General features: G+C 39.0%; 1 protein-coding gene across 1 annotated transcript in view; it reads left to right on the top strand.

The window, feature by feature from the left end:
* Window positions 1-25,739, top strand: part of si:dkey-172h23.2 (uncharacterized protein LOC393772 homolog) — a 104,547-nt gene that overhangs the window by 56,042 nt on the left and 22,766 nt on the right. Inside the window, 16 exon segments of the mRNA XM_068314095.1 lie at window positions 4,200-4,345; window positions 6,002-6,363; window positions 7,622-7,669; window positions 9,929-10,106; window positions 10,451-10,553; window positions 14,049-14,091; window positions 14,333-14,447; window positions 17,764-17,932; window positions 19,483-19,550; window positions 19,685-19,748; window positions 20,869-21,019; window positions 21,302-21,414; window positions 22,384-22,530; window positions 22,822-23,078; window positions 24,943-25,068; window positions 25,506-25,623. Coding sequence (XP_068170196.1) covers window positions 4,200-4,345; window positions 6,002-6,363; window positions 7,622-7,669; window positions 9,929-10,106; window positions 10,451-10,553; window positions 14,049-14,091; window positions 14,333-14,447; window positions 17,764-17,932; window positions 19,483-19,550; window positions 19,685-19,748; window positions 20,869-21,019; window positions 21,302-21,414; window positions 22,384-22,530; window positions 22,822-23,078; window positions 24,943-25,068; window positions 25,506-25,623 — 2,208 coding nt within the window.

Genomic DNA, 25,739 nt, shown 5'->3' with positions numbered 1-25,739 from the left:
GTACTTTTTTTTAAATTTAAGGTGAAGCATAATATCCTCACTGTGAAAATGCTAAAATTACTGATATTTCACAGGTTGTCTGAGTTAGGTTTATTCCTATTTGTAGAGCCACACTGCTAGTGTGGCTAAAAACAGCATTGGTTAACTTGTCATTGCACCAAGCAGTGGACTGTGACAGTTGTGGTTATTGTCCAGTCGGTATATGGAGAATTAATGCAAGAGAATTCTTCATAGGGAAAATATGTAGATGTTGAAAAATACATATATATGTATATGGAAAAATATAGAAAAACTATTATGTGACCTTAGTAAGATGATTCTCTCTGCTGCGAGGCCGGTCTCAAAGCAGACCAACACAACAATGAGGCAGAAAATAGACTGTGTTTTATCTGTGGTGGAAAAGAGATGAATCATCAGTCTGTCAGAGAAAGAAAGAGAGAAGGATTTTTGATTGACGAGGTGGAGAAATACAGAAGGAATTATGGGAAAGACAAAGATGGAAAGAAAATAATGATGAAAGAACAATGCAGTCAAACTGAAATAAAATGTGGGGCTGCGTAAGGGTGGGATTTCCTTTGTTACAGTTGGAAAAAGTACAAATCATTTCCTCTTTTTTGGAAATACCTCTGTCTCTTTCACTATTCTAATCCAAGTCCTTTGGTGTGTCTCTGATAATTTATTTTGTAAGATGAGCAATATTTAATAATAACAAAAGCCACGGCAGGAAGCTCATTAACTGGCTTGTAAATCCATTATTCTTACAAAGCAGCACAAATAATAATAGTAAAAAAAACAATGAACTTCTGATTTGGTCGATTTACTTTCCATAAGTTTATTGACTATGAAATTATAATAAAAGTATTAAACATAATTACACATTAGTATGCATTCAAAAAAGTAAGTAACCTTTATTTACATCACACTTTTTAAATCACCATGAAGTACAAAGAAGTGCACACAAATAAGAAAAGGGAACTAAACAATGAAGTACCGAAAAGACAAAAAAAAAAAGGTAAACGACAGAACTTTAAACTTTGGCAGTGTGGTTGCACACCAGCAGTTTTGCCCCACGGCAACAAGTTCCTGGGTACGGTTCCATGTGGGGCCTTTCTATGTGGAGTTGAAAAATAAATTCCAAATTTCTTAAAAAAGTCAATGGAGGGATGCAAGTATGACAACATGCAAATGTGAACCAAAAGCGAGAGGTTGTTTATGACAAGACACCTCCGATTTTAATGGCATTTCTCAGAAGAAGGACACTCGATCAGTTTATTGATAAGATATAACAATGCAGTTCTTAGTAGTAGTTGTAATTTTAAAGTGAAAGCAATCAGTTAACAGATCAGAGGAAGTGGCAAAGTTATTTGGTATAATTCTACATTTTTTAAAAATTAGTTTTAAGATACATCTAGTCTTTAAAGGTTAACAGTCACAGAGGGTGGACAGCTAATTCAAGCTGCTGTTGCAAAAAAGCATGTCTGAGCATGTCATGACACATCATGACGGCAGTACAACAGATGACTGGGAGGAAACATGTACAGTGAAAACATGACTGGTCTGAGGATGGACTCAGTGTGGGACTCCATAGAGCAGGAGAGCAGAAGAGAATACATGATTACTGTACAAATATTATATTTTAAAATGTCTGCTAGTGAAATATATATATAAAAAACAGTTCTAAGAGCACATTGGAAATGCTGACCCAGTTATATTTGCTGTCAAGTCAAGTTTACTGAGAAACCCAATATCCATGAATTTGGAAGCAAACATCTTGTAATTGAACTTATCCCACAATGGTAAGGAATCATTTACAAAATTATTTCTCCAGATGATGACCCAGATATCTTCCACCAGCTACAGGACTTACTTAGGCCATAGACTAACTTTAACAACCACCCATCAGTGGCCTTTTTGTCTGTGTGTGTGTGTGTGTGTGTGTGTGTGTGTGTGTGTGTGTGTGTGTGTGTGTGTGTGTGTGTGTGTGTGTGTGTGTGTGTGTGTGTGTGTGTGTGTGTGCATGTGCGTGTGCGTGTGCGTGTGTGTTTGAGGTGGGACAGTCTGTTTGAAAGAGACAGCTGTCAAAGCTCACAGTCCCCTGCTACTTTTTGGTGGACAGGTGTGATGGCGTAGGCTCTGAGAAAAATTCCTGGCATCCAGTTTGGTCACCAGTACTGACCACTCATACAACAAACACACACACATCCTCAGATACATTTCACATTTACACTTTTGGATTTGCCATCTTTTGTGGGCTGGGAACCTAGAAAATATGGAATGTTTTTACAACAGGCTCCAAATCAACCTTGGTCAAGACTGAACCTCCCTGTAGTGCTGGGACAGAGGTTAGTCTAGTTTACATGATAATAGCATTATCTCATTCAACATTTTGCACAGCAACCACTTTAGATGACATGAGGTGACTGACTGTAGAGCCACCTTATGTATCTGTATACGGTCATGTGGGTAACTTTACTGGCTCAGTAATTATTTAACAGATACATGGACATGTAATACCTGCCCTGTGCCTGTCATGTTGGTCATCATTTCTGAATAAACACTTAAACTGCTGATACTACAGATTTCAAAGGTCAGGTTAATTTAATTTTGCTGGTTTTAGTTATTTAGCTCTGTGAAACACTGTTGATATACATGTTTCACATATTTGACTCACATAATTGAAGCTTTAGCTGATCTTCTTGGGTTAAGATTGAGTTCATTAGTGAAATGAACTGTGCAGTGTGTATAAAACACATGAATATTAACACATCTCTGGCTGCAGCTGAAGCCTCAGTCTCACAGTTTCCACTTGCTTTAACCAACAATAAACTGCTTGTAGTATCAGGTGTCTTCACTGCCTTTTTATGATTATTTATTGTAGACATCTTCACATAGGGGCGGCACAGTGGCGCAGTCGGCAGTACTTTCGCTGCACAGGAAGGCAGTTCTTTGTTCGAGTCCCGCTCTGTGCGGAGTTTGCATATTCTCCCCGTGTGTGCGTGGTTTCTCTCGGCTTCCTCCCACCTTCAAAAACATGCAGCTTAGGTGAATTGGTGCTAAGAAATTTCCCCTAGGTGTGATTGTGTGCGTGTCTGGTTGTCTGTTTACGTGTGGCTCCATGGTGCACTGGCATTGCGCCTGGAGTGTACCCTGCCTCACGCCCCCAGTCAGCTGGGATTGCTCTAGAACCCCGCGAAGAAGAAGACGAAGCGGGTATTTGACGATGAATGAATGAATGAATGAATCTTCACATAGAGAATAGGTCTTTCCTTATAGGAACTTCCTCTGATTTATATTCAGTAGGTAAAATTTTCCTGAGGGACAAAGCATAACTTCCCCCTTTTTTTTTTGGGCAGAAATGGACTTGATGCAAAATAACATGATGTAAAATAACATTCTCAGCGAATTATCTCACCCAGCAGCGTCTAGTTAAAGAAAGTGGTTTGTGGTGGGTTGTTATGGTGAAATAGCACTGGGACATGACAGATAATACTGAACTGAGGTCATAGATCAAGTGTTTACAGTGGGAGTATTGCCTTAAATTGTTTCTGTATTTTGAAAAAAGTTTAATGTTATTATTTTCTAGCTGTGATTCAGGTGGGAAATTGGTGACGTATGATGAGCTCACTGCAGGTCAAGTGTGTGATACAATGATGTGGATGGATGAATGGATGGATGGATGGATGGGTGGATGGATGAATGAATGGATGGGTGGATGGATGTACTTTAAAGATCCCAAACTGGAACATTCACAATGTGTTTCCTAGTATTCAAAATGCTTTCACATGTATCGTTTAAAAGAGAACAGAACTTCAGAAGGTCCGTTGGGCCCATGATGACTAGTGATATATGTGATGGCTGCTTGTGATGAAAGCAGTTTTAAGGCATTTTTTTCAGCTCTGCGCCCTGAAAACACAAACATCCTTTGTTTGCCTTTGCAGTTAAGCACAAATGTCTTAAGTCGGGACAGTCGGCTATTGATCCACTCAGATTTTCACACCTTCTCTTATTCCCAGAAGTCTTTTCTCTGGCATCTAACAAATGTCCTCACCTTTTAGAGGAAGGGTGAAAAAAAGAAATAATGTTGTTTTCAATTTTACAACAGAATACTCTTATTCAAAAAAATAGGAGAATGAATATAATTTTAATCACATTCTCCCATTTTCTTATTTAAGGTTAATGATTTCTGTTCTCTCTTTCAGGATCCTCTCAGTCCTCAGCATCACCCAGTTTGCCCAGCAGAAGCAGCAGTGCCACCAGCTGTCCCTCTACTGCTCACAGAGACTCTGGCAGTGACATAGAAAGCTTCTTGAACACAGAGCCAGGATATGACAGCGTTTTCAGAAAGGTCAGACTCAGTTCTTTGACTTACACTAAATATGACTCCTAAAAATTGTCCTCTCATATAAACCACTCCATATGACGAGAACAGAGAAGTGGTTTGACTAACTGCATCGCACTTGAAAATCTGTTGGCAGAAAGGAACTAGAAAAAAACAACATGCAAAATAAAGCATCAAATGAAAAAAATCAACAAAGCATATAACCATTTCATCTATATACACACATCTAGTAATGCAAATTGCTTTAGTCTTGAAATAGCAATGACTACAGGTGTAACGTTTACCTAACTCACAGCTAACAGCAAGAGAATTTTTTTTGCCTCAGCTAGTTCTTTGCAGATTATACAGTATATATGAAGCACCTATCTTGTTAGCCTGCGGTTGGCTGTTTTCCTCTCAGCAGCCCAAAGTTGACATTCCAAACAACTACTAAGCCGTAATTCTATATTAACATTTCTGCCATCTTGTACCATAAATAAATACAAGTTTAAAATTGATCAAAATTCATTATCTTTCTTATTCTAACTCAAACATGTCCATCACGTGACCCATATATACTGCAGTCACATGTGGTCTAAACATATAGACTCCCACACATAAACTCATGCATCCTGTCACTCCCAGAGGAAACAGTGTCTGCAGCATAAAGCAGAGCTTTCATTCCCTGGTTCTTTAACAGAAGCAGCTCTATGCTCGACTCTCACATTGCAGCTGCCAGTACAATAGGCCCAGTTAAAGCTCACACCTACAAATTAACTCTAAATGGACTCTCCACTACTTATGTGTGCATGCAAGAGCTCTTTCCCACCAGATCCAGGTGAAAGAGTATATACCAATATAATTTGTTTTGGTGATATCACAAATTCAGTTTTTACTTGAACAGAATAATAGTGCTGTGAAATTGGTAAAGCAGATCAAGGGGGACACATTTACTCTTTCTCCAATATAAATTAAAATTTTTATTAATTTTACAACAACTATTTGCTTTATACTTGTCAACTACTAAACTGTTATTGAATGGAGAATTCGGCAAGGTTGCCATTATTTTCTGCTGTTGTTCTTAATGCCAGTTGCTATAAAATGGCTGTGGCTCATTATCTCTAAGCCTTGTCATTTGGTCCTCATTATATCCCATTCCTGTGGCTTAAATAGCTCTGCAGCATTCTCTTAATTCATCACATGCTTCAGTGAGGAAAGTTGATGTATGTACAATGTGACCTTATGCAATTAACAGTAATTTGAGAGACATCTGTTCTCTTCTGTTTTACACATACATTGCTATTCTGTCACACTGTATTCCTCAGCTTTATGCATGATATAATGGTCACATTGGTTTGCAGATATTCTCTTGTAGCTATAGCTGGTTGGCTTTACTTCCTCTGTGACATTGTAGACAGATCAATGCACCAGCACAATGTCATGTTCAGTTTTTTTTTTGCTAAAATGTTAATCGATTAAATGTAGGCTAGAAGTGAAAAGGCTATTCTTATACACATCTGGATCCTGAAATAATAAATCAGTGACCGTTTCATTACGGTGTAGTCATTTTTTAATTAACTGAGCAATTCTTGTGGTTCGTGATTAACACTTTCTTGGTGGTTTAATTTTTAAAGGCGTATTAATGGTAACATCAAAGCTATTGTGTTTCTTGAATGTCCCCAGAGTGATGAACCAGTAGCAGGAGGAGACAGTGCCACCGAGACGTCCGTCTCCTGTTCTTCCACAGACGACGCAGTCAGTGTTGGCCCATCCAGCTCCAGTCCTGACAGCAGCCAGGGCCCAGAATGTAGCTGGAGCCCAGAGGAAGGTATCCAGAGTGTGGCTACTGGTGCTGCAGGGCTGGACGGTGATGAAGGAGGAGGAGGTGCAGCTAGAGAAGCTGAAGAAGCCAAAGACAGAGTGACAGAGGTGCCACGAAACTCTTGTCTTCTCCGGAACAGCATCCGCTCCTTATCGCCACTTCGTCGCCACAGCTGGGGCCCAGGAAAGAACAGTGTAGGAGACACAGCGATGAACCAGAGGAGGTAAGACTGAATGATTCAATGTACTTTGTGGATAATTTTATTAATTGCCAGTAAATAATGTCATTACCTATGTCATTACTTGTGGTTGTCAGTTGATGCGAGTTGGCTGGATGTATGCAGATGTCAGTTTTATTCGAACTTGATGTTAATCTGGTGTTGTCATGTTGAGTATTTCACTCTCTCGCTGTTTTCAAAGTTGCTGGCATTTGTTTGGGGTTGGTAGGAAGTTATCAAAATTGTACACACAGAGAGAGGCAGACAAAAACTGACAGAACTGGATTCATAGTCACAGCAGCAGGTACAGCAATCCTCACTTAACATGCAGGATATCATGCTGACACATGATCAGCACATTAAGACCTTTCAGTCTGTCTGACTCATATGAATTTAAAGGCCTCTGTTACAATGTTGTAGTCAAAACTTAATTATGACAGCATTAGACTTTCATCAGCTGCTATGAAGACAAATTAGCACATGCTTTCATCCATCTTTGCAGAGTAAGTAATGACTAAAAGCAAAATTACATGATTCAGACGATGAGCCAAAGTCATTCCAGCCCCACTTTTCACCTGATTTCTCCCACCTTCCCTATGAAAAGCATTCATCGCAGAGTATTACACCAAAAAAATGTAGTTTTTTAAAGATTTTGATAATATTCTAGATTATATTTTTATGTCGGCCCCAAAAGTATCAAAACAACAGGTTGTGATATCCTTAGGGCGTTGGGCATTGGATTAACTTCCTTGACTTTTTAATGTCACTGTGAGGTGTCTGTTCAACTCTGAGACCTGCATCTTGGTCAAGAAATGATTTGGCACTTACCTTCTGTAAAACTGCATGTTGTCATTTTTATACTTTTTTTTTTTAAATTACTGATCTTTTTCTGTCTTCTTTTAAATGGATTTTAGTTCCCTACAGAACTTCAGTCTTCTTCCAAGGTTTATAACAAGCTGAACAAACTGAGCTTCATATTTAATAGATAGATCTAATATTTCCATCAATATTCTCATCTAATTCTCTGCAGAAATATAAATTTATTATTCTGAACATATAACATTGGTATCACCCCTCCAACTTACTCTCAGTAGTGCCCTTCCATATCCAACCTACTACAATTATCTTCCCATCAGCAAATAATCCTCAGTGGTTCATTGATTCATTCATTCATTATGTTCATTTTGACCTGCAGTCCCCTTATATCACCAATCATCTCACCCAAACTCCATCACTTCTTTTCTGTCTCATCCATCACCTCCAGTTCCGTCTGTAGCCCTCGCGAGAGGAAACCGGCATTTCACAGGAGAAGGTACTAATGAGTCACATTTATCAGTTCTTCTATTCTTAACATTGACTTGTTGCTAGGTTACATAAAATGGTAAGTTCTTTTGGGTGTAGCTTTTGCCCGTCTCCCTGCTTTAACATATGCATGCTGAACTACTGCTGCACTGTGCTGCATCCCTGCAGGAGACTGACCTGAAAAATGTTGCTTCCTTTCCCTCATCAGGATGTGTGAGAAATACTGGGACAAATAAATGAGGCACAGGGGAGTTTGTATAACAGTGGTAACAACAAGCAACCACATGTAGAGAAGGAGATTTAGCTCTGTAGGTTATGATGACTGTGCTGGCTATAGACTGAGAAGGATTTTCTTTCCTTGTGAAGTAAGCTCCTGTATGGGATTCTTCAAGACCGTAAAGACATTAGATGCATTTTGAATTCATTGTAGGAAAGATAAACATACTGAGCACCAAGAAATATGGAAGTTGTTTTAGATTAAATTGATAAAGAATATGGAGCAAGATGGGAAATCTTAGATAGTTAATAAACAGAGTTGACAGTAGACAGATGAGCTATTTTTAGTGCCCTCAAACAGTCAGTCAGTCAGTCATCTTCAGATTACCACCGCTGTATCCGCCGCAGCGGGTCACGGGGAGCCGGAGCCTATCGCGGCAGCATAGGGCGTGAGGCGGGAGACACTCCGGGCATGACGCCAGTGCACCGCGGAGCCACACACGAAGACATACAACCATGCACACACACACTCATTCCTACGGTCAATTTGGGACCGGCCAATCAACCTCAAGTACATGCTTTTGGAGGTGGGAGGAAGCCGGAGAAACCGGAGAGAACCCTCACAGACACAGGGAGAGCGTGCGAACTCCGCACGGAGCGGGACTCGAACCCGGGTCTACCATGTTGTGAGGCGGCAACGCTCATTTCATGTGATGGAATGGGTTAGAGCTGTCAAGGTCTACCATAACCAAGCAGATACTTCAACAACAACATTCATTTTTCCACAATAACCATGCTGTGACAATGTCATAGTGACAATCCTGATGTATCGTTATGTCTGATTAGTCAATCCTTGCCAATAACATCAACCCACCTCCACATCAGTCAAGCTCTGACTAATATACCAGGATGTTGTCATTGTCCAACATCCATTTTCACCTCCTCTGCTCTCTATGTCGTTGTTATCCTGCCGTACCACATTCCCTTCTCTCATTTTTCTCCCTCTGCATTCTTCCTTTGACTAACCCCTCCACCCTGCTCTTTGTTAGCATCAGCTGGTGGCCCCCTGATACTCCTCATAACCATGATGTGAAAATACTTAGTACCCGCAGGTACAGTTTTTCTGTCTGTGCGTGCGTGTTTATGTGCTTTTCTGACATACTTTGAATAAGGCATATTTACATAATGTTTGATATACATTTTTTCAATTTAACGCCAAATATGTCCCGTATGCATGTGCCATTGTGAATGTATGAGTGTCCCTCTAGGTCAGTTGGTCATTTCCTACAATAGAAAGTTGCAGCCGCTGCTGGTGATATTTCTGTTTCAGTAATTGGGATCTTTTTGGGTTTGTTGAATCATATGAAATTATACTGGCAGGATGCAGGCATTAGTATGGTAGCTATCTTCAGTCACAGCCTTGAGAATAGGCAAGTGCTGCCCAATGCAAGTCACTGATAATCCCCAAGCAATGATTCTCTTTTAGTTCGGTTTAGGTTGTAGTAATGTTTGAATGTGACTGAAGAGTTTCTGGATAATGCCATGTCATGCAAAGAAAGGGACTGGAGATCAGAGAGATTTACTGCTGCAGCTGTATCTTTCACCGTGTGTCCTGAAGACGATAGAGCTTCCGCCCCATATTATAGCTCATCCTGAAATGTGACTGTAGTTTTCCTCCATGATCACTGTATTGGATTTTTCAAGGCTTCTTATTTGCAGTCATAGATCGATGTAATTGGGTTTGTAAATCACAGCTGCAGAGCTCTCTATGCTGATGCTGATGTTGGAAGTCATTTACAACTGCTTCAGCTGTAAATCTGCTCTGGACCCCAGTGATAACTCAGCTAGCTAACACTGTGTGGGACCAGCTTTGCGTGTGTGGCAACAGGTGCATGTGTGTGTGTGTCTGCGTTTTTGTGTTTGATGCAGCAGCAGCTGTGTGTCGCCAGGAAGCTGTGATGAATATTCCAGAGAGACTGGTGAAGTATAAGTGTGCAGAGCAGCCATTTCCACCTTCTTTTGGGTGACTTCTGATTTCTGTTTGCCCATACAGCTACAGCCTAGAAGGGCTCAGTAGGGTCCAGGAAGAGCTGAGGAGCCATACCATTCAGGCACCCCGAATCTTGGAGCCGTCAACGATGCCCCGACAGGACAGCGATAACAAGGGCTCTCTGGTTTCTTTGACAGAGGAGCAGGATGAAGTGGGCGAGCACAGCACCATGCATGACCTGGTTAGCTAACACACTCAACTTTAGTCCATTGGAGTTCATCTTTTACTGCTGCCACACAGTCGGCTCCCAGGAATCCACAAAAGCATCTTCAGCCTAACTCATGTGTGGAAAAAAAAATGTTTCTTGTACATTAACAAGACTTAGAAACAGTCAAGAGAACACTGAGCACATACGTTTCTGAAAATTAATTCTGGTGTCATTGAATTAAAAATAATTATGAACTCAAGTGTCATAAAAATAATTTGATTGGTTTTTATTGTGCTTATTTTTCTGTTTTAATGTCCTTTTTTTTTTTTTTACGTTGGCACCTTGATTGAGTCAGTCTTGTGTCTCTCTGTCTTCAGAAATTACGGCGATATCGACCTCTGCGGAACAGTTGTCCCCCCATGACCCTGCCACTCACCAAGTCTGTGTCTATGCTTGCCATTAGCCAGAGGGACATTGATGGTGAGTTGGGACGCTGCCTTTTTGTTTTCTTGTCAGTCTATAAATATTGATCCGGGTCATCTCCATTTCTTGTAACAGCAACTTTTAGTCCTTCTCACTCAATTTTTATTTGTACTGTCATGGTTTAATGTTATCATAAATCAACACCATGAGTCAATCTAGAATTTTAAGTGTACTTCACATGCTCTAGGCGTTTTAGGTTACAAAGAAGATTTCAACTTTATACTGAAGTAACTCAAAATGTAGACAGTTTACTTTGTTTTCCTAGAATCACCCATAAAAGTGAAAAACTTTGAGTATATTTGTATGTGTTGAATACTACTAAACTCATTCTCAGCATTCTTTATAAGCCTGACATCCATGGTCCTCTGTAGGTCACTTATTTGCTTAATGGTTATTTAGCTGTGTGGACGTTTCCAGATCGCATTCGATCCTTCTGGCCTTTTGATAAATTTTACTACAAGAGAGCAGCAGAAAGGTTACATCTGTCAATTGTGATGGTTTGGTGACCTCACGTGACTCCATCATAGCTCCACTCTTGATTAACTTGAGCAGAGTTCTGTTTGGTCGAAATAAGTTGACACACACTGTGTAAGTGTGCAGGGTCTTTCAAAGATCGATGAACTATTTCTTCACCGTTCAATAAACAGAATGTAGGATTTTCTTCACCATCCTTACTGTCTCCTAAAGATTCTTATTAAGTGGTCAATTCTTGCTGTGGTTCTTCCTTTTTGCTCCCTCCAGCAGTGGGACGCCTGAGACGTAAGAGGCGAATTTCCTTCTCCTTCAGCTTTTCCCCCATCCTCATCAAATCTAAGTCTCAATTCATTTATGGCGACTCTTCATCTAGTGATAATGATGATAACTTGAGTAAGTAATGTAGTGTAAATTTAGATATATTTGAACATAGCTGTGATGTTAGAAAAAGAACAATAGCTGTTCCTGTTCTCCTGGATCTCCCCAAAATGAGTGTTACCCAAAGTCATGGCTATTCACTGTGTGAATATTTAAGTAATGATAGCTCATACAGCTATCCTCACAGGGTGAGGAGTTGGGTGGGTGAAGGAAATTGCTTGTGCTGAAGTACTTATTCAGAAATGAATGGTGCGTCAGACGTTTATTTCATCTTGATTAGTAACACAAGTGAAGAGTAGTAGTGCTGTCCCCCAAACCTGAGCAATGTCCTTGAAAGGGGCATGTATGGGGCCCATGTTCTCATGCTGCTAGTTCACTTGGATACACATTTAAAATGTGATGGGATCTTTCTGCTTCACTGAAATCTACCTTTTATCAAGTGAATTCATTATCGCAGTGTATTGGAAAAAGTATGAATGTGCATGGTCATTATATTGTGATATTGAGGTGTGTACTATAAACCAATGAAAGTAGTTTTTAGGCAAGGACATCTTGCGCAAAATCTTTTTGACTGAAAACCGCAACGTCTTTTCTTTGTGTTTTCAAAGTTACGTGTTCACATGGTGTTGTTCCTCAGACGATGTAAAAATGATAGAAAATGGTGTAGTTTGCATGCGGAAACAGTTGGTAGTGTTTTGAGTCTTCAAAAACAATATCACAGAATAATATTACAGTGGTGGTTTAGGAAATTTACATCAGAGAAGTGTCATTAAACTCAATCGAGTGCAACACTTAAATGGTACAGCCTGACAGTCTTTTTGTAGGTGTTTGTCTGTTTGCTATCTGTGCACGCAAAACAGGCTGGCAGGAACCACAACGGTCATCTACTAAGCATGTTGGTTTGAATGGCTTTACGATTTGCCCTTGTATGCAGCAACTATAGCATGTGATCTTCAAAAGTTTGTTTTTTTATCACAAAAATCACAAAAAAGCATTTTTTTCTGAAATGGTTGTCATGTAAACGACCTACAGGCCTACTCTCAGACGTTACATAACTTGAAAGCATCCAAATCCATGCACACTGCTGAACTGTAACCTTTTCATCTTAATTGCAAAGATCCTTAGGCATCGTAGTAGATGAAGACAAGATCGAGTGGTAATAACTTATGATATTCCATTGCAGAAATCCCATAATGTATTCTATTATATATCTTGAAGCATTTTCCATATGCATGTGGCCTTAGTGCAAGAACTTTCAGTCTTTTGCCATTTTGAACTGGGTGAGTTCACTCGTACTGTTTATGTTTCTGCAGTAACAGAAAGGAAAAACACTTAAGCTTCAACACAAATAGATGCTGAAAGGTGATGAAGCACCAAAGTTAAGCTGCAACAAACATGAAGGAGCCACTAATTATGGCTGATAAGAAGCTGCTTGCAGTGTGAAAGTGCAATTAGACTGAGCTTGTAGCTAACACATCGGTGTACAAAAGCACCTCTCACCCAGACAGCAAGCTTTGTATTAATAATTCATGTTACTGACTGTGTTTCTCCTATCCCCTACCTACGACTGGTTATTTAGGCAACCTCTGCTTAGATTAGTCTGTGAAAGAGGGAAAAAGGGCAATCATAAACACTACATGTGAAATGTGGAACCCCTTTCTTATCTGTCTGTGAGGTACTTTCATGAGTGATTGTCTCCCAATCTCTGCTCCTCATTATCCTGTTCTGTGTTTCGCTCACTGACGCAGAGATGGTAGGTGATGCTCTGCATATTTGCATGTGTCAGAATATTGGGTGGAAATGAGTGTTTAGAATGAGAAAGGCTCATTTTAGAGAAATGATGCATGCTTATGTTTAACTGTTAATAATAAATAGTGACTCAGTAGTTATTTGGCGAAGTGTGGTTTATCCTTTCCATTATGTTTCAATTATTCTACTCTGTTCTGTTCTCCTCTGTTCTGTTCTGTTCTGTTCTGTTCTGTTCTGTTCTTTTCTGTTCTGTTCTGTCAAGTTAGTCATTCATTGGTTGTATAATGTCTTTGGGAGGAAACACAAAAAGGCTGGTGGAGCTTTGGTCAACAAACAAACTAGAAAATGAATAGTTTCACATGAACAGCAAAAGAGAATCAATTAAATAAGAAGAAGATATCCTAAATATTTTTGAAAGAAAATTTGAATGGATTTTGCCATGAATATGATATGATATATGATATGATATGCCATGAATTACAAGTGTATGCAGCAACATTTTCTTTTGTGCCAGTATCACAGTAGCCTTTATTGGCGGTACATCAGCTTTATTGCTGGTTCATTTTAGCGCCAGAGTCAGTTTGATTTTGTCTTCCACACAACTTCTGTTAGAGCCACGCAATGTTGCTAAATGTTAGCTGTTGATGGTGAGGAAGCCATGGACTATTCAATTCTCTGCTCATTTTGTGCAGCCGAGCCTCAAACTGTCAATTATTTATATGGACGCTGCAGGGTCAGAAAGGTCATTGATTTACTGTATAATCAGGGAAAAAGTAGTATGACATGCAGGTTCACATCCACAAAAAGACCCAGGAAGGAGACTTATCACCAGAGATGGAAAATACATATAAAATATAGTCCTAAATCTTTTTGTCTCTTATTTCTTTCCAGGTAATCGTTCGTTTTCCAGCACCTCGGGGTCAGTAGCATACAGGTCAGTTCACCTCTGCGCATACACATAACCATAAAATAGCTCTTTAGGTTTCTTTTACTACAGCTGGGACCTTTATAGTCTTATAAAGAAACTCTGTGGAGAGGTTCTTGTGAGAAGTTGTATGGTTATCCGAGGGACCTGTATAGTGTTGTAAAGAACCATTTTCAGAACAGACAAAACTTATGATTGCAGCTGTTTTATGATAAAATGAAATGTGCTTGTGTGTGTGTGTTCCTACCAGTATATCTGAAGAGGAGCCTGGACCTCTACGGAGTGACACCGAGGGAAAGAGTCAAACTACAAAAGTCAGCAGGACCTTCAGCTACCTCAAGAGCAAGATGTATAAAAAGACCAGGGTGAGATAAAAATGGAGTATTAATTATCCTTATTTAAACTGGTAAAATTGATATTTCTGTTCTAACAGCTACATAGATTAATGACACCATCTCCATCTTCATTTTTTGCTCATAAACAGCTTACACCATAGAATTGAATACGCATAAAGTTAGTAAAAGTGAAGGCTGACTGGTGAGTCAGCTCGGCTTACAGCCTGCTGCCATTTTTGCCAGAACATCAAGTACTATTTTGGAACCTCTGGCATTTCAATCTGATACAGGTACCTTTGAGAATTTGGAAGAGACACACCAGGGTTTAAGCTACTTCTTACAATTAAATAAGAGCAGTTGCATTATGACATTGTTTTCAAAGCTAGAGAATGTCATAGAGAGTGAAAGTCAGGGCTTTGGAGGAAATTAGTTTTTGTTCTAATACTGCCAATCTTTTTTCCTGTGGGTAAAACACTTGATAAGGATCCAATAACCTGCCACTGTTAATGACTAAATTGAATACATTCTCAGTATCGACCTGTGCTGTTGGTAGTTGCTATTCATAAGAAAACAGAAACTCATTCAACACTTCATGCAACACCTTTACAACCATCTAACAATGCCAACTGGAAATAGTGGTGGTGTTGGGAGCAGGGCTCCAATTACTCCAATTTATATGAAGAAGATTGAACCTCCTTCAATAGACTTTCTTGCTCTAAGTATTGAATTCAGAGTACTTTTCTGCATCCACAGTCACTTGTTTGCTTCTCGTTCCCCTGTGGATCTGCTTCGTCTTCTCTGAACAGCTCCAGTCAAACACATGCAAAGAAGCAAGAGTTGTATAGGGGATTGCTGTATGCATCTTGCTTTTGGGCAAAGTCAGTACTTCGTCTAACTTCTGCTACTCATGGTTCCCCTGTAGTTTTGTTTTTAAGCCTGCAACATTTTCTCGTCATATATGTGAGTCTGTGGCGTAAGAAGTGGGAAACGTTTCTCTTGTGCAAAGTCATGACGAGTAGCTCCATGCCAAAGCACAGTGTTTGCTTCTTCAGTGTCTCAGTGTCATCACAATGAGAGTGATGACGGTTGTCTTTATGTCTGTTAGGTAAAAAAAAAAAAAAGAATAAAAATAATGATTTTCTTTTTTGACATGACTACTGCAGATCAGAAATATAGAAGCTCACCGTTGTGCTTTCAAAATTCCACAAGTTGCACACAGTATTGTAGATGCAAATATGATTTTTGACAGTTGTCAATAATGGCTATAAATATTTGCTTACACTTCTTCATCCTGCCTGTAATTGTGCAATCCTTGCAAAGAAACACGGGTGAACGCTAAGTTAAACAGGAAGTCTGAGCTGGCTGTGAGTTTGTAATCTCATCTCTAACTTCAGCCATTGTTTTTAAAGTGACAGGAGTTCACCACAACCTGCCACCAAGATTATCAATCACATTTATTAGATTCCAAGAAAATTCATAAAGCTTTGATGGATGAGGCTTAAACTAGCATCTTTTGACTCTATTTTATATTTAATGAGACTGTAAATGCCACCACATCAATAACAGTCCTGTAACACGCCACATTAAAACTTCTAACTTCTTATCTGAACTCAACCGGATAAATTCTCTTGAAGGATTCCTATCACATTTTTTCATAATTTCAAGTAAATTTCAAGTAACTTTTCACTGACCCAAAACATAACTAAGAAAATAGGTTAACTGTTTTGGAAGTGATTTAATTTGTGCGGAACTGACACAGTGGCTGTACCAGACAGAAGGGTCATTGCAGTAATAACACGTCCTGTAGCGAGTCAGTAACTTCCTCTTTGTCTCTTTCCTGATGAAGCCGCAGTAGTGGTCTTAGCTTCAGGAACTCACACACAGCCGGGGATGTTATACAGGAGATTTATAGGGAGCCGTGGCTTCTCACTGAGATGGAAAGGTTGGCTGGAGGTAGGGTAAAAGAAAGCTGATTTTCCCAGTCAAAACGTAGCCAGAGAGACTGTCACAATAACATATTAAAAGTGGCGTTCCCCTCAGAGCATGTGTCTTCTTACAGTTAAATTATTGCTTCTGTTATGGTGTATTTCACGAGTGTTTGTTGTTTAAATCTCTTGCTTTAAATGTCACGAGCCATCATCATCATCATGCCGCCTGCTGCTGATGCTTGTAGCCGAAAGCAATGTGCTGACTCGCTTTGCTTCTTGTTTTTTGTTTGTTTTTTTTGTGTGGTAAGATCAAGTCTTTTTCTTTTCTTATTTTATCTTAGATATAAACAACAAATTTTTCTATAAATGTGACATTTATTAATCTTGCTGTGGTGAAGAATAATATTCAAGGTTGCAGCTTCATAGAAGTTTTTTCGTGTGTCAATAGCTTTTGCTGCATGAAGTGGAAATGATTTTAAGTGTTGTAATGGCCTTCAAAACATGTAGGCATGTTGTGGTCAGTTCAGCATTATGGTACCATGAAGCAACTGTACAAAATGAGCTGTCTTATGTCACAACTTTGTGGTCCCTCAAGCCAAGAAGCCCAGGGCCGATCATTGACATGAGATGGAAACTCCATTTTCCCATTTCCTCTGGGTTTGGGTGGAGGCTCTGTGATGTCAATCCAAGAGAATGAGAGCTCTGTTCTTCTCGCCATCCATTTATGTGATTATGATTCATCTCGGTCTGCAGAGTTGACCAACAGCTGAGGATGACCTCGTCCATGAAAGCAGAGACAGCAGAAAGACCGCCCTGTTATGGAAAGGTCAAAGAATTGATTCCCAGACAGCGTGTCTCCCTTGGGAGTCATGAATGCTGCTGTGTGTGTCAGCTGCTCATGCATCATAAGACTGCTTTAATGAGAGCCTTTAGTAGCGTGAAAACAACACAATATGCAGTATGAAAATTAATTGGCCACTGTAATTGGTAGCTGTTGCTACACGTATTATTTACTGCCAGCATTATAAACCTGTAGGACTATTGATACGTGCAGAAAAACACCACATATCAGAGTTTGGTAATGAAATCCAGCAAACAGTGATTCACTGCATTAAATTGAATAGTCTCTCAATAACTGGATTTGTTGTCAGCATAAATAATGCATTGCTTTATATGCAAAGTGCCGGCTCTCTAGTACATCAATGTTATAAAGTCACTCTGCTGGATTCAGATCAGATTTTAACTCAAGCAAGCCACCAAATGCTGAGATATTTTGTCAGCGTCTGGTAGCTCCGTCTTCTCTCCACAAGCGCACTTTTAATTGACTGGCGTAAAGATTGAAATAAACTTAGTGACCTTTCCCTCCTGGTATGGTATGTTTTTTTTTGTGCTTAACTATAAAAATTCTACTTGTGCAGGAAAAAGACAAAGACAAAAAAGATAAAGAGAAGGACAGCAAAGAGAAGGATAAGAAGGCGGTAAATGGTCATCTATTTACATCACTCACTCCGGGCCAGGCAACGCAGTGCTCCCAGTGCTCCCAGTGTAGCAAGGCATTCAACAGTAAAGAGGCGTTCCATTGTACATGTGAGTACTTTTTGCTCTTTCATTGTTTGCCATTAATCAGGGCTCTTGTCTTGTTAATTTCTTTCTTTCATAACATTTAATATTCTTTAAGATGGAAGTAGATGCAGTAAGAAAAGGTATTGAATTACAGTAGTCAGTTTCTGAGCATGTGAACCATTGATATATCCACGTGTGTAACTGAACTGTCTGGTAAACGAACAGATTAAATAAAGAATTGTTACATAAGAAGACTATAATAATGCAAGAATTATGATGTTAAACAACAAGCTCAGTCAAATATAGTCATTCATACTTGGCTGAAGCTGTTTATAATTAGTTTTTAGACAAGCTATTTCTAATATATTCCAGTCAGGCTCTCAGTGCAGACAAACAAAAAACAGCTTTTACATTGTTTTCCACTGAAGCAGTAGCAGTCCTAAAGAGGATGTAGTTTATTGCACAAGCCTTTTGGCGCAACACCAAGTGTATCCTAAAAAGGAGATGAGATCGCAGCAGTTATTTCAATGGCCACAATCTGCCTCCAATACTTCAGCGGCAAAACAGCCCTTGTTGTCTTCAGATGATCTGCTTCAGACGGTCGGAGCCCTAGACAGCTCTGCGGGTGTTTTTGGGAAGGTTTGTGCTTGCAGAAGTCTGGCTCATTCGACAGACAAGTACAGTCAGATCAAGTACTCAGATCCTTTGTCTGAGTGATCCTTTGTCTGAGATAAGTAGGAATTCACTGCATAGAAAGGAACAGGAACAGCTAACCAATAACACAATTTTAAGATCAAAACACTACTGCTTTACGTAGCTGTGCAACACTACACAGCTACGTAAATAAAACCTTTCAAATGCAGAAACACAAGTGAATCCTTTCAGGTGACTGGTAGAACTCAAACTGGAAGCTGTTTCACAGTAAAGTTTTCCCACCTATGCTCAAGTATGTTGACATCATCTCAAAATCGGAAATGTACATATGGTGTGTGATCGTTTGACTTGTGCAACACTTCTATTCTGTGAAACATAGAGGAAACGTGGTGGAGCCTTGTTGTGCATATGGATTGTTACATTTCACACATCAGTTGTTTTTGTCATTGTTTATTACTCTGTGCAATAATCATGACAAGTTTCAGCTCAGGGTAAAATTTTACAAAATGATTTGACAACTTGAAGAAGCATAATACAGGGTAATTAATGTCTCTGATTATCTCAATGGGATCATATCACAGGATGTATTTCATGTTAGCAACCTAGAGTGTAACCCTTGTTCCTTTGTGATTTGAGAATGTTTACATAATTGAAATGTTCCCATGCAGCCCAGTGTTTCTGTGTATGTCTCTCTTGCTCTCTCTCTTTCTTTCTTTCCTCCATGAGCAGTATTACCCCTCGATTGCATCACATGCTCAGCTCTGGTCTGACTTTCATTAGCGGGCTGGTGGAGTTTCCTGGCCAGCTCTGAATACCAGTCAGACTTTATCCCCCACCTTTCCACACCCCTAGACACCCCCACATCCTCCACCATCATGCTCATAGTATTCACTGAGTGCTCTGCTACCTTTTCTTTCCAGACTGTAATGCGTCCGTCCACAAGGGCTGCAGAGATAGTTTGCCTGCTTGTGCCAAGGTGAAAATGAAGGTAAAAGTTCCCTCAGAGTAACACGTCCACTGATTCTGTTGTAATCCTTTTTCCTGTAGTCAATATTGATTTGATTTATTGATTAATTTTTCATTTTATTTATCCTTTTTTTTTTATGTTTCTCTGGCGAGAAGCCCAAACAGCAGTTTGCAGTGCCAGATTCAAGTTCTTTCCCTCTAGTCACGATGAGGAGTAAATGTGAGTGTCTTGTATTTCTAACAGATCTTCAGTAAGTTTTTATCTGCAGATTCAAGGGCAAATGATATTGAAGAAGCTTTTTTTGTGGGTCCAATCATTGGGACTCAAAGTAGCTTAACTAAACTTAAAGTTTTTGCTCCCTATTTCTATTTCTTGTTCACTCTCAGACAGTTTTAGTGCTGTTTTATGATCAGGACAGACAATCAAAATTATGATTCTACACTGAGGGAATACAGAGCGTCTGTTGCCACAGGCTCCTGTGCCATTATTCAAAATGAGCAGGAAAGTTATCTCTGCAGAATTGACAATAAATATTTCTTTTATTAGGTAAGAACACAAAAATCTTCAGATTCAGTACATTTTCTATGCTTTTAGTCACATAAATTAGTGCTAGATCCTTAAATGTCAGAACAAAATCTTAGTTAGTAAAAAATAGTTCTACCATAGTACAAATTGTTTGGGTTACTCTTGTCGTTATGTATTTTCACAATGGGAAACAGCCTATTTACTCCTCTTCTAAAATTGCTGGATGAACTTCTTTGAAAAAATACATGCTCTTTATAGAGAACCTAAAGTAAGTATCTCATAATTGTTTTCTTCAATCTGCATATTTTTATATTTTTGTCACCTAAGAAGGTTGGTTGTTCTCGTGCTTCATTTTTTCACATATTTTAGTGGCTAGGGTCTGTCATGTGTTAGTCACGTATTTTGGAGGTGTTTTTGGTGTCACTGGTTTTCAACTCTGGTAAGAAGGTGGGATTTAAAGGAAATGCAGAAGAGATGACATTTCTCATTAGTATGACTTGTATGCTAATGAGAAATGTCCTTTTACTGGACCAGAAGTTCGCTATGGAGCCTCAAACAGCTATCAGTTTACATATTTATGCATACATATAACAGGAGCATCACATACTGACCATGTTATTTCGGACATCAACAAAAACCAAAAACCTCTGTGTACACCACAACACAAGGTTAATACAAATCTGAACATTTATTTGTCAGTCAAAAATTTTGCTTCAAATAAATTGATAATTGTCTTTCCATGTTCAACATTTTCCTCAAGCTTTCAATATAGTTAAACTATTCTATTCTAACTCTTTATCGGTCTCTTGTCCAGCTGGTGTGACGAGGGATCGTCCCTGGTCAGCCATCTTATCCCCTGAAGACTCTTCTTCCTTGACGTTGCCATCATCACGAAGACACACCAGCATCATGTCTTTCCATGGCAATAATCTCTCCAAGAGTCTCTCCATAAGTAACATTGCTGGGTGAGGCTCCCTCTCTTTCTCACTCTAACTTACTATCTCTCTCTATCTCTCTCTCTCTCTCTCTCTCTCTCTCTCTCTCTCTCTCTCTCTCTCTCTCTCTCTCTCTCTCTCTCTCTCTCTCTCTCTTTCTCTCATTCGGTCTCTCTCAATTATTTTTTGTTATTTAACTTTTGTATTGAAGACATGTTGTTATTAGTTTGTCCTTTGGGTTAACTTTTTACCAATACATCTACAGTCAGATGTTTAGCTGCTTAATTTCAGACTTACTCTCTCTTCCTGTAGTCCGGTGTTTGATGAGATGCCCATTAAAGGCCTGAGGTATCTCTCTCAGTCTACTGACTCACTCAACAGAACCAATCAGGTCACAGAGTCCATGGAATCACTCACAGATGAAGGTCAGTACACATCTCAAATATAAATACCAAAGGATGTCAAAATTATGACAAAAATCTTGTCTCAGAGCAACAGGACAGTTTTTTTTTAAAAATGCTCATTTATTGCTAATGTTAATTATTAAACTAATCAGGGAACAAAACTGCATTTATAGGGTGAGTAAATAAATCAGAATAGGATATTTGACAGTGACATCTTGAAATATTCTTTTCAGCTTTGCTTATTTGCTTTGCCATAAATTCCAGACTATTGAGAGCACCTGAATAAGATAACACCAACAAAATGTTTTTTAAGAAAAAAAACTTTCTAAATATTTAGGCTGCACCTGTCTATAAGCTGCAGGTGTCGAGGTGTAGTAGTAAAATGAGACATTTACACAGAAAGATTTTCAACATTTGTAATTACAGTACCGCTTTTTTTGGAACAGTGCTTGTAACATTGCAGTAAGACAAGACTGCCTTTTCCAATGTCTCACCATCGATTCATTGCTGCCAAGAATATGTACAGCAGCTCAATTTCCTACTTCGACAGCCAGATCAATTGCCTCTTAAGAGCTGCATCACGTGGCTTTTTTTTTGGCATGTTTTCCATCATAAGGGGCCTGCATGATGTGCAAAATGTTTGCTCAAAACACAATCAAACTATGGTAGCATCATCCACATTAGCTTTTTTCCTTGTGTGTCTCACTCTTGTACTTCCTGCTAGAGCGCCCCCTGGAGGCTGTAAATCCATAAAAATCTAGATTGGCCACACGGTTCACAGCACGTGAATATAATAGCGTCTTCTATCTCGGAATTTATGGTATTGTGAAATCACTTAAATAGCAACCAAAGCAAATATTGCAAAATAAATTTGTCGGAAGAGGCTATTTGTCAATTCAAAGAAAATAAATGATAAAAAATATTCAATACTGTCATACTGTTAGACTATTGAACAAACTGTAAAATGAACTTTAAATTGTTTTGTTGCAGGGACTGAGATGATGGACGGTCAGCTGATGGGGGAGTTTGAGTCCGAGGCAAGGGAGCTGGAAGCGGACTCGTGAGTTTAGGGCGTTGAGCAGCAGTACCTTCAGCTGCTGGATAGAGAGCTAGTGAAGAGGCAGGATGTCATCTATGGTGTGTTTTGACTGAAATATGTTTTTAAACTGATTTTTTTTTAGCTTTTTAATTTTTTGATATCTCCAGCTTTCAACAACGATCTTACGATGCTCATTGGAAAAGTCTGTAGATTTCAGTAATTCTGAAAAGCATATTTCTATTTCTATGTGAGGTACCATGCCACATACAAATGTTGATGATTCATTTGATGAAACTCTGTATACCTCTGAGGTGGAATTATGTGAATCATACATATAAAAACTGCTCCTTGTGCCACCAGCTTACTTTCACCATCTTTTTGTTCTTCAGAGCTGATGCAGACAGAAATGCATCACATCCGGACGCTGCGCATTATGTCAGAAGTGTATAGCAAAGGCTTGCAGAAGGAGGTGCAGCTGGAGCTTCAGATTGTAGAAAAGCTGTTCCCAGCTCTAGATGACCTCCTGGAGCTCCACACACAACACCTTTTCCGCCTCCTGGAGAGGAAGAGGGAGAGCCAGTTGGTGGGAGGGAACTTCGACGGAGGCTTCATCATCAACAGGATAGGAGACATTCTCATCAGCCAGGTTAGAGAGGAGGAAAGGCAAAGGAGGTCAACTTTCAGAGCAATGTCACACATACAGAAAAATAGAACAGAAGAATTTTCCTAGCTGTTAATTTACATTCTGTGCAGATAAAGGTGTATAGAACTGCTTTGAATAGTAAAAAAAAAAAAAAGTAAACAAAAGAAATACAAAACTAAAATTGTGTCTAGGATTCAGATGGAGTTCCGTGAACTTTGACTGAAAAAAATCACATCCTCACTAATAAACACTTGAAATAAATAAACTCCAAACCTACTAGACCAAACCAGGTAGTCTAGGTAGTCCATGATGATATTTGCCTTTATGCATAGGTGCCATGATGCCACAAAATTAACTTTTCCCTTGGAGGTCATTCTGCCTCTGTGTTGGCAATGATAGAAGCCTGGAGGGTATTTCATGTCAAGAGAACATCCAAAACAAAATGCATGAAACGGATATGAATACAGTTAATTTCAGTCTACTAGGTTAGTTGTCATGGATTGCAGTGAACTTTTGTACATGCATACATGGTCCCCCCAGGATAAATGCAAAAAGAAATACATTTCCCGTCTCCCACAGCTTTACTTTGTGCTTAAATTTAATGAGCAAGTGTGTAACATGGAAAACATTACAGCTGCTCAACAGTAGTATTCATTTCAAGCAATTAGATGTGTTTTATAGCATCACAGCACTGCTGCAGTTTCCAATTGACTTTAGTTTTTAATGTTCAACTCTGTACAATACACTATACAGTAACAGATCAGAAATGAAGAAATAAACTCTATACGGAGAGAGATAAATGCATCAATCATTCCTACAGGAAATTCTTTTGAAAATTAAGGAATTTTCACTTTCACCGTAGAATCCCTGGTTAAATGAGGATCTACAACATAAATAATAGAGATGGATTGGGCTGGATTGAAAAATTAATTCTATAAAAAATTAACATGTATTGTTTGATATGCAGTGACTATGCATTTGGTACAATGAAATGTGCACAAACATGGGAATCCTCTATAGCTCAGAAGCTCAGTCTACTAGGTCTTGGGCTGGGGACCGGAAGGTGGCTGCTTCAAGACCTGTGTGGGCCAAAAGATTTGGAGTGTGAACTGGCAGTGGAAGCTGCTATTTCACCTCCTGAGCACTGCTGAGTTGCCCATGCCCCTGAGCCACTCATTGTCCCATACAAGTTTCTCATTTGGTGCGCCCCACATGAGAGCTGCCCACCACCATCATCTGCATGCCTACAGGCCCATTGTGTGTATGCTTGTATGGACCTGTACAATATATGTATATATACACGTGTGATATTATTATTATTATTATTATTATTATTATTATTATTATTATTATTATTATTATTATTATTAATGTATTCATGACGATGAACTGAGCTTAGTGGTTTAGTTTAGTATCACCAGAATGTATGTTGGTGATACAGAACATAAAGTATTCAGTACTCCAGCCTGTTTAACTTTTATTATACGTGCTTTTGTCTTCTTGTCACTGCTTTTTGTTGGGTTTTGTGTTTATTTTCATTCATTCATCTTTCTTGAATGAATGAATCTCATCTCACTGATGCCTCATCTTCAACTGCTTATCCAGATTTTGGTCACAGGTTATGCTGGAGCCTATGCCAGCTGACTATGGGTGAGAGGCAGGGTGCATCTTGGACAAGTTGCCCATTCATCACAGGGCTATTTGGACTTCTATGAATGTTATTTTTACCTAAATAAATCACAAGACAACAAAGTTAAATATGCAAATTGACAAGACGCATTACATAAGAAACTTTAGGGAATAAAAACACTTACTTTTCATGTGCACCACTATTTTCTGTATTCATTTTTGTCATATTCTGCTCTAGTTTTCAGGGTCTAATGGTGAAACTATGAAGAGGGTTTATGGAAGATTCTGCAGCCGCCACAATGAAGCAGTAAATTTCTACAAAGACCTCCTGACCAAAGACAAACGCTTCAAGGCATTTATCAAAGTAAGACTTCTACCCTTATGTTTATTTTTTCTATTCCTTGGTTACCTTAATTTTGCTTTTGGGTACCTTGACAATATATCTCACTTAGAAGATGTCTGATTTGAGTTAAGTACATCTCAAATATTCAGTTCCGTTCTATAAAGTACTTCTCATTGTCTAGTCATCTTTGACTGCCTTGATTTTTTTCATACTTGTATTGAAACATTTATTTTAAAGCCACCGTCTTTGATATTTCGCTTCCATGTTCCTCTGTGTATTATCTTTGTGTCTGTGAGATTGTCATATCCATAATCACAGCAAACACTCAGGTATTATGTCTATATTACTAACCAGCAAATGAGATTCATAGATTCCCAGTGGTTATTTGAAACCTTGTGTTGTTTTGAGCTGCCTGTTCTGTGGGTAGGTTTAACAAAAGCACTTGTTTGCTCTTTCAGAAAAAGATGAGTAGCAGCATTGTGAGGAGGCTCGGTATCCCTGAATGCATCTTACTGGTGACGCAGAGGATAACAAAGTACCCGGTGTTAATTCAGAGGATGCTGCAGCATACTAAAGGTTACTTTCATGATGGCCTTCCCTTATTTTTCATCAGTGTTTATAAATAATATGTATGTATGCTTGTTTTCATTTTGTAAGTGTTATCTACAGACATTATATTATGATATTATGAT

The sequence above is a fragment of the Antennarius striatus genome, chromosome 1 (genome assembly GCF_040054535.1).
Source record: "Antennarius striatus isolate MH-2024 chromosome 1, ASM4005453v1, whole genome shotgun sequence".
Lineage (NCBI taxonomy): Eukaryota > Metazoa > Chordata > Actinopteri > Lophiiformes > Antennariidae > Antennarius > Antennarius striatus.
This window is presented reverse-complemented; position numbering and strand designations above follow the sequence as displayed.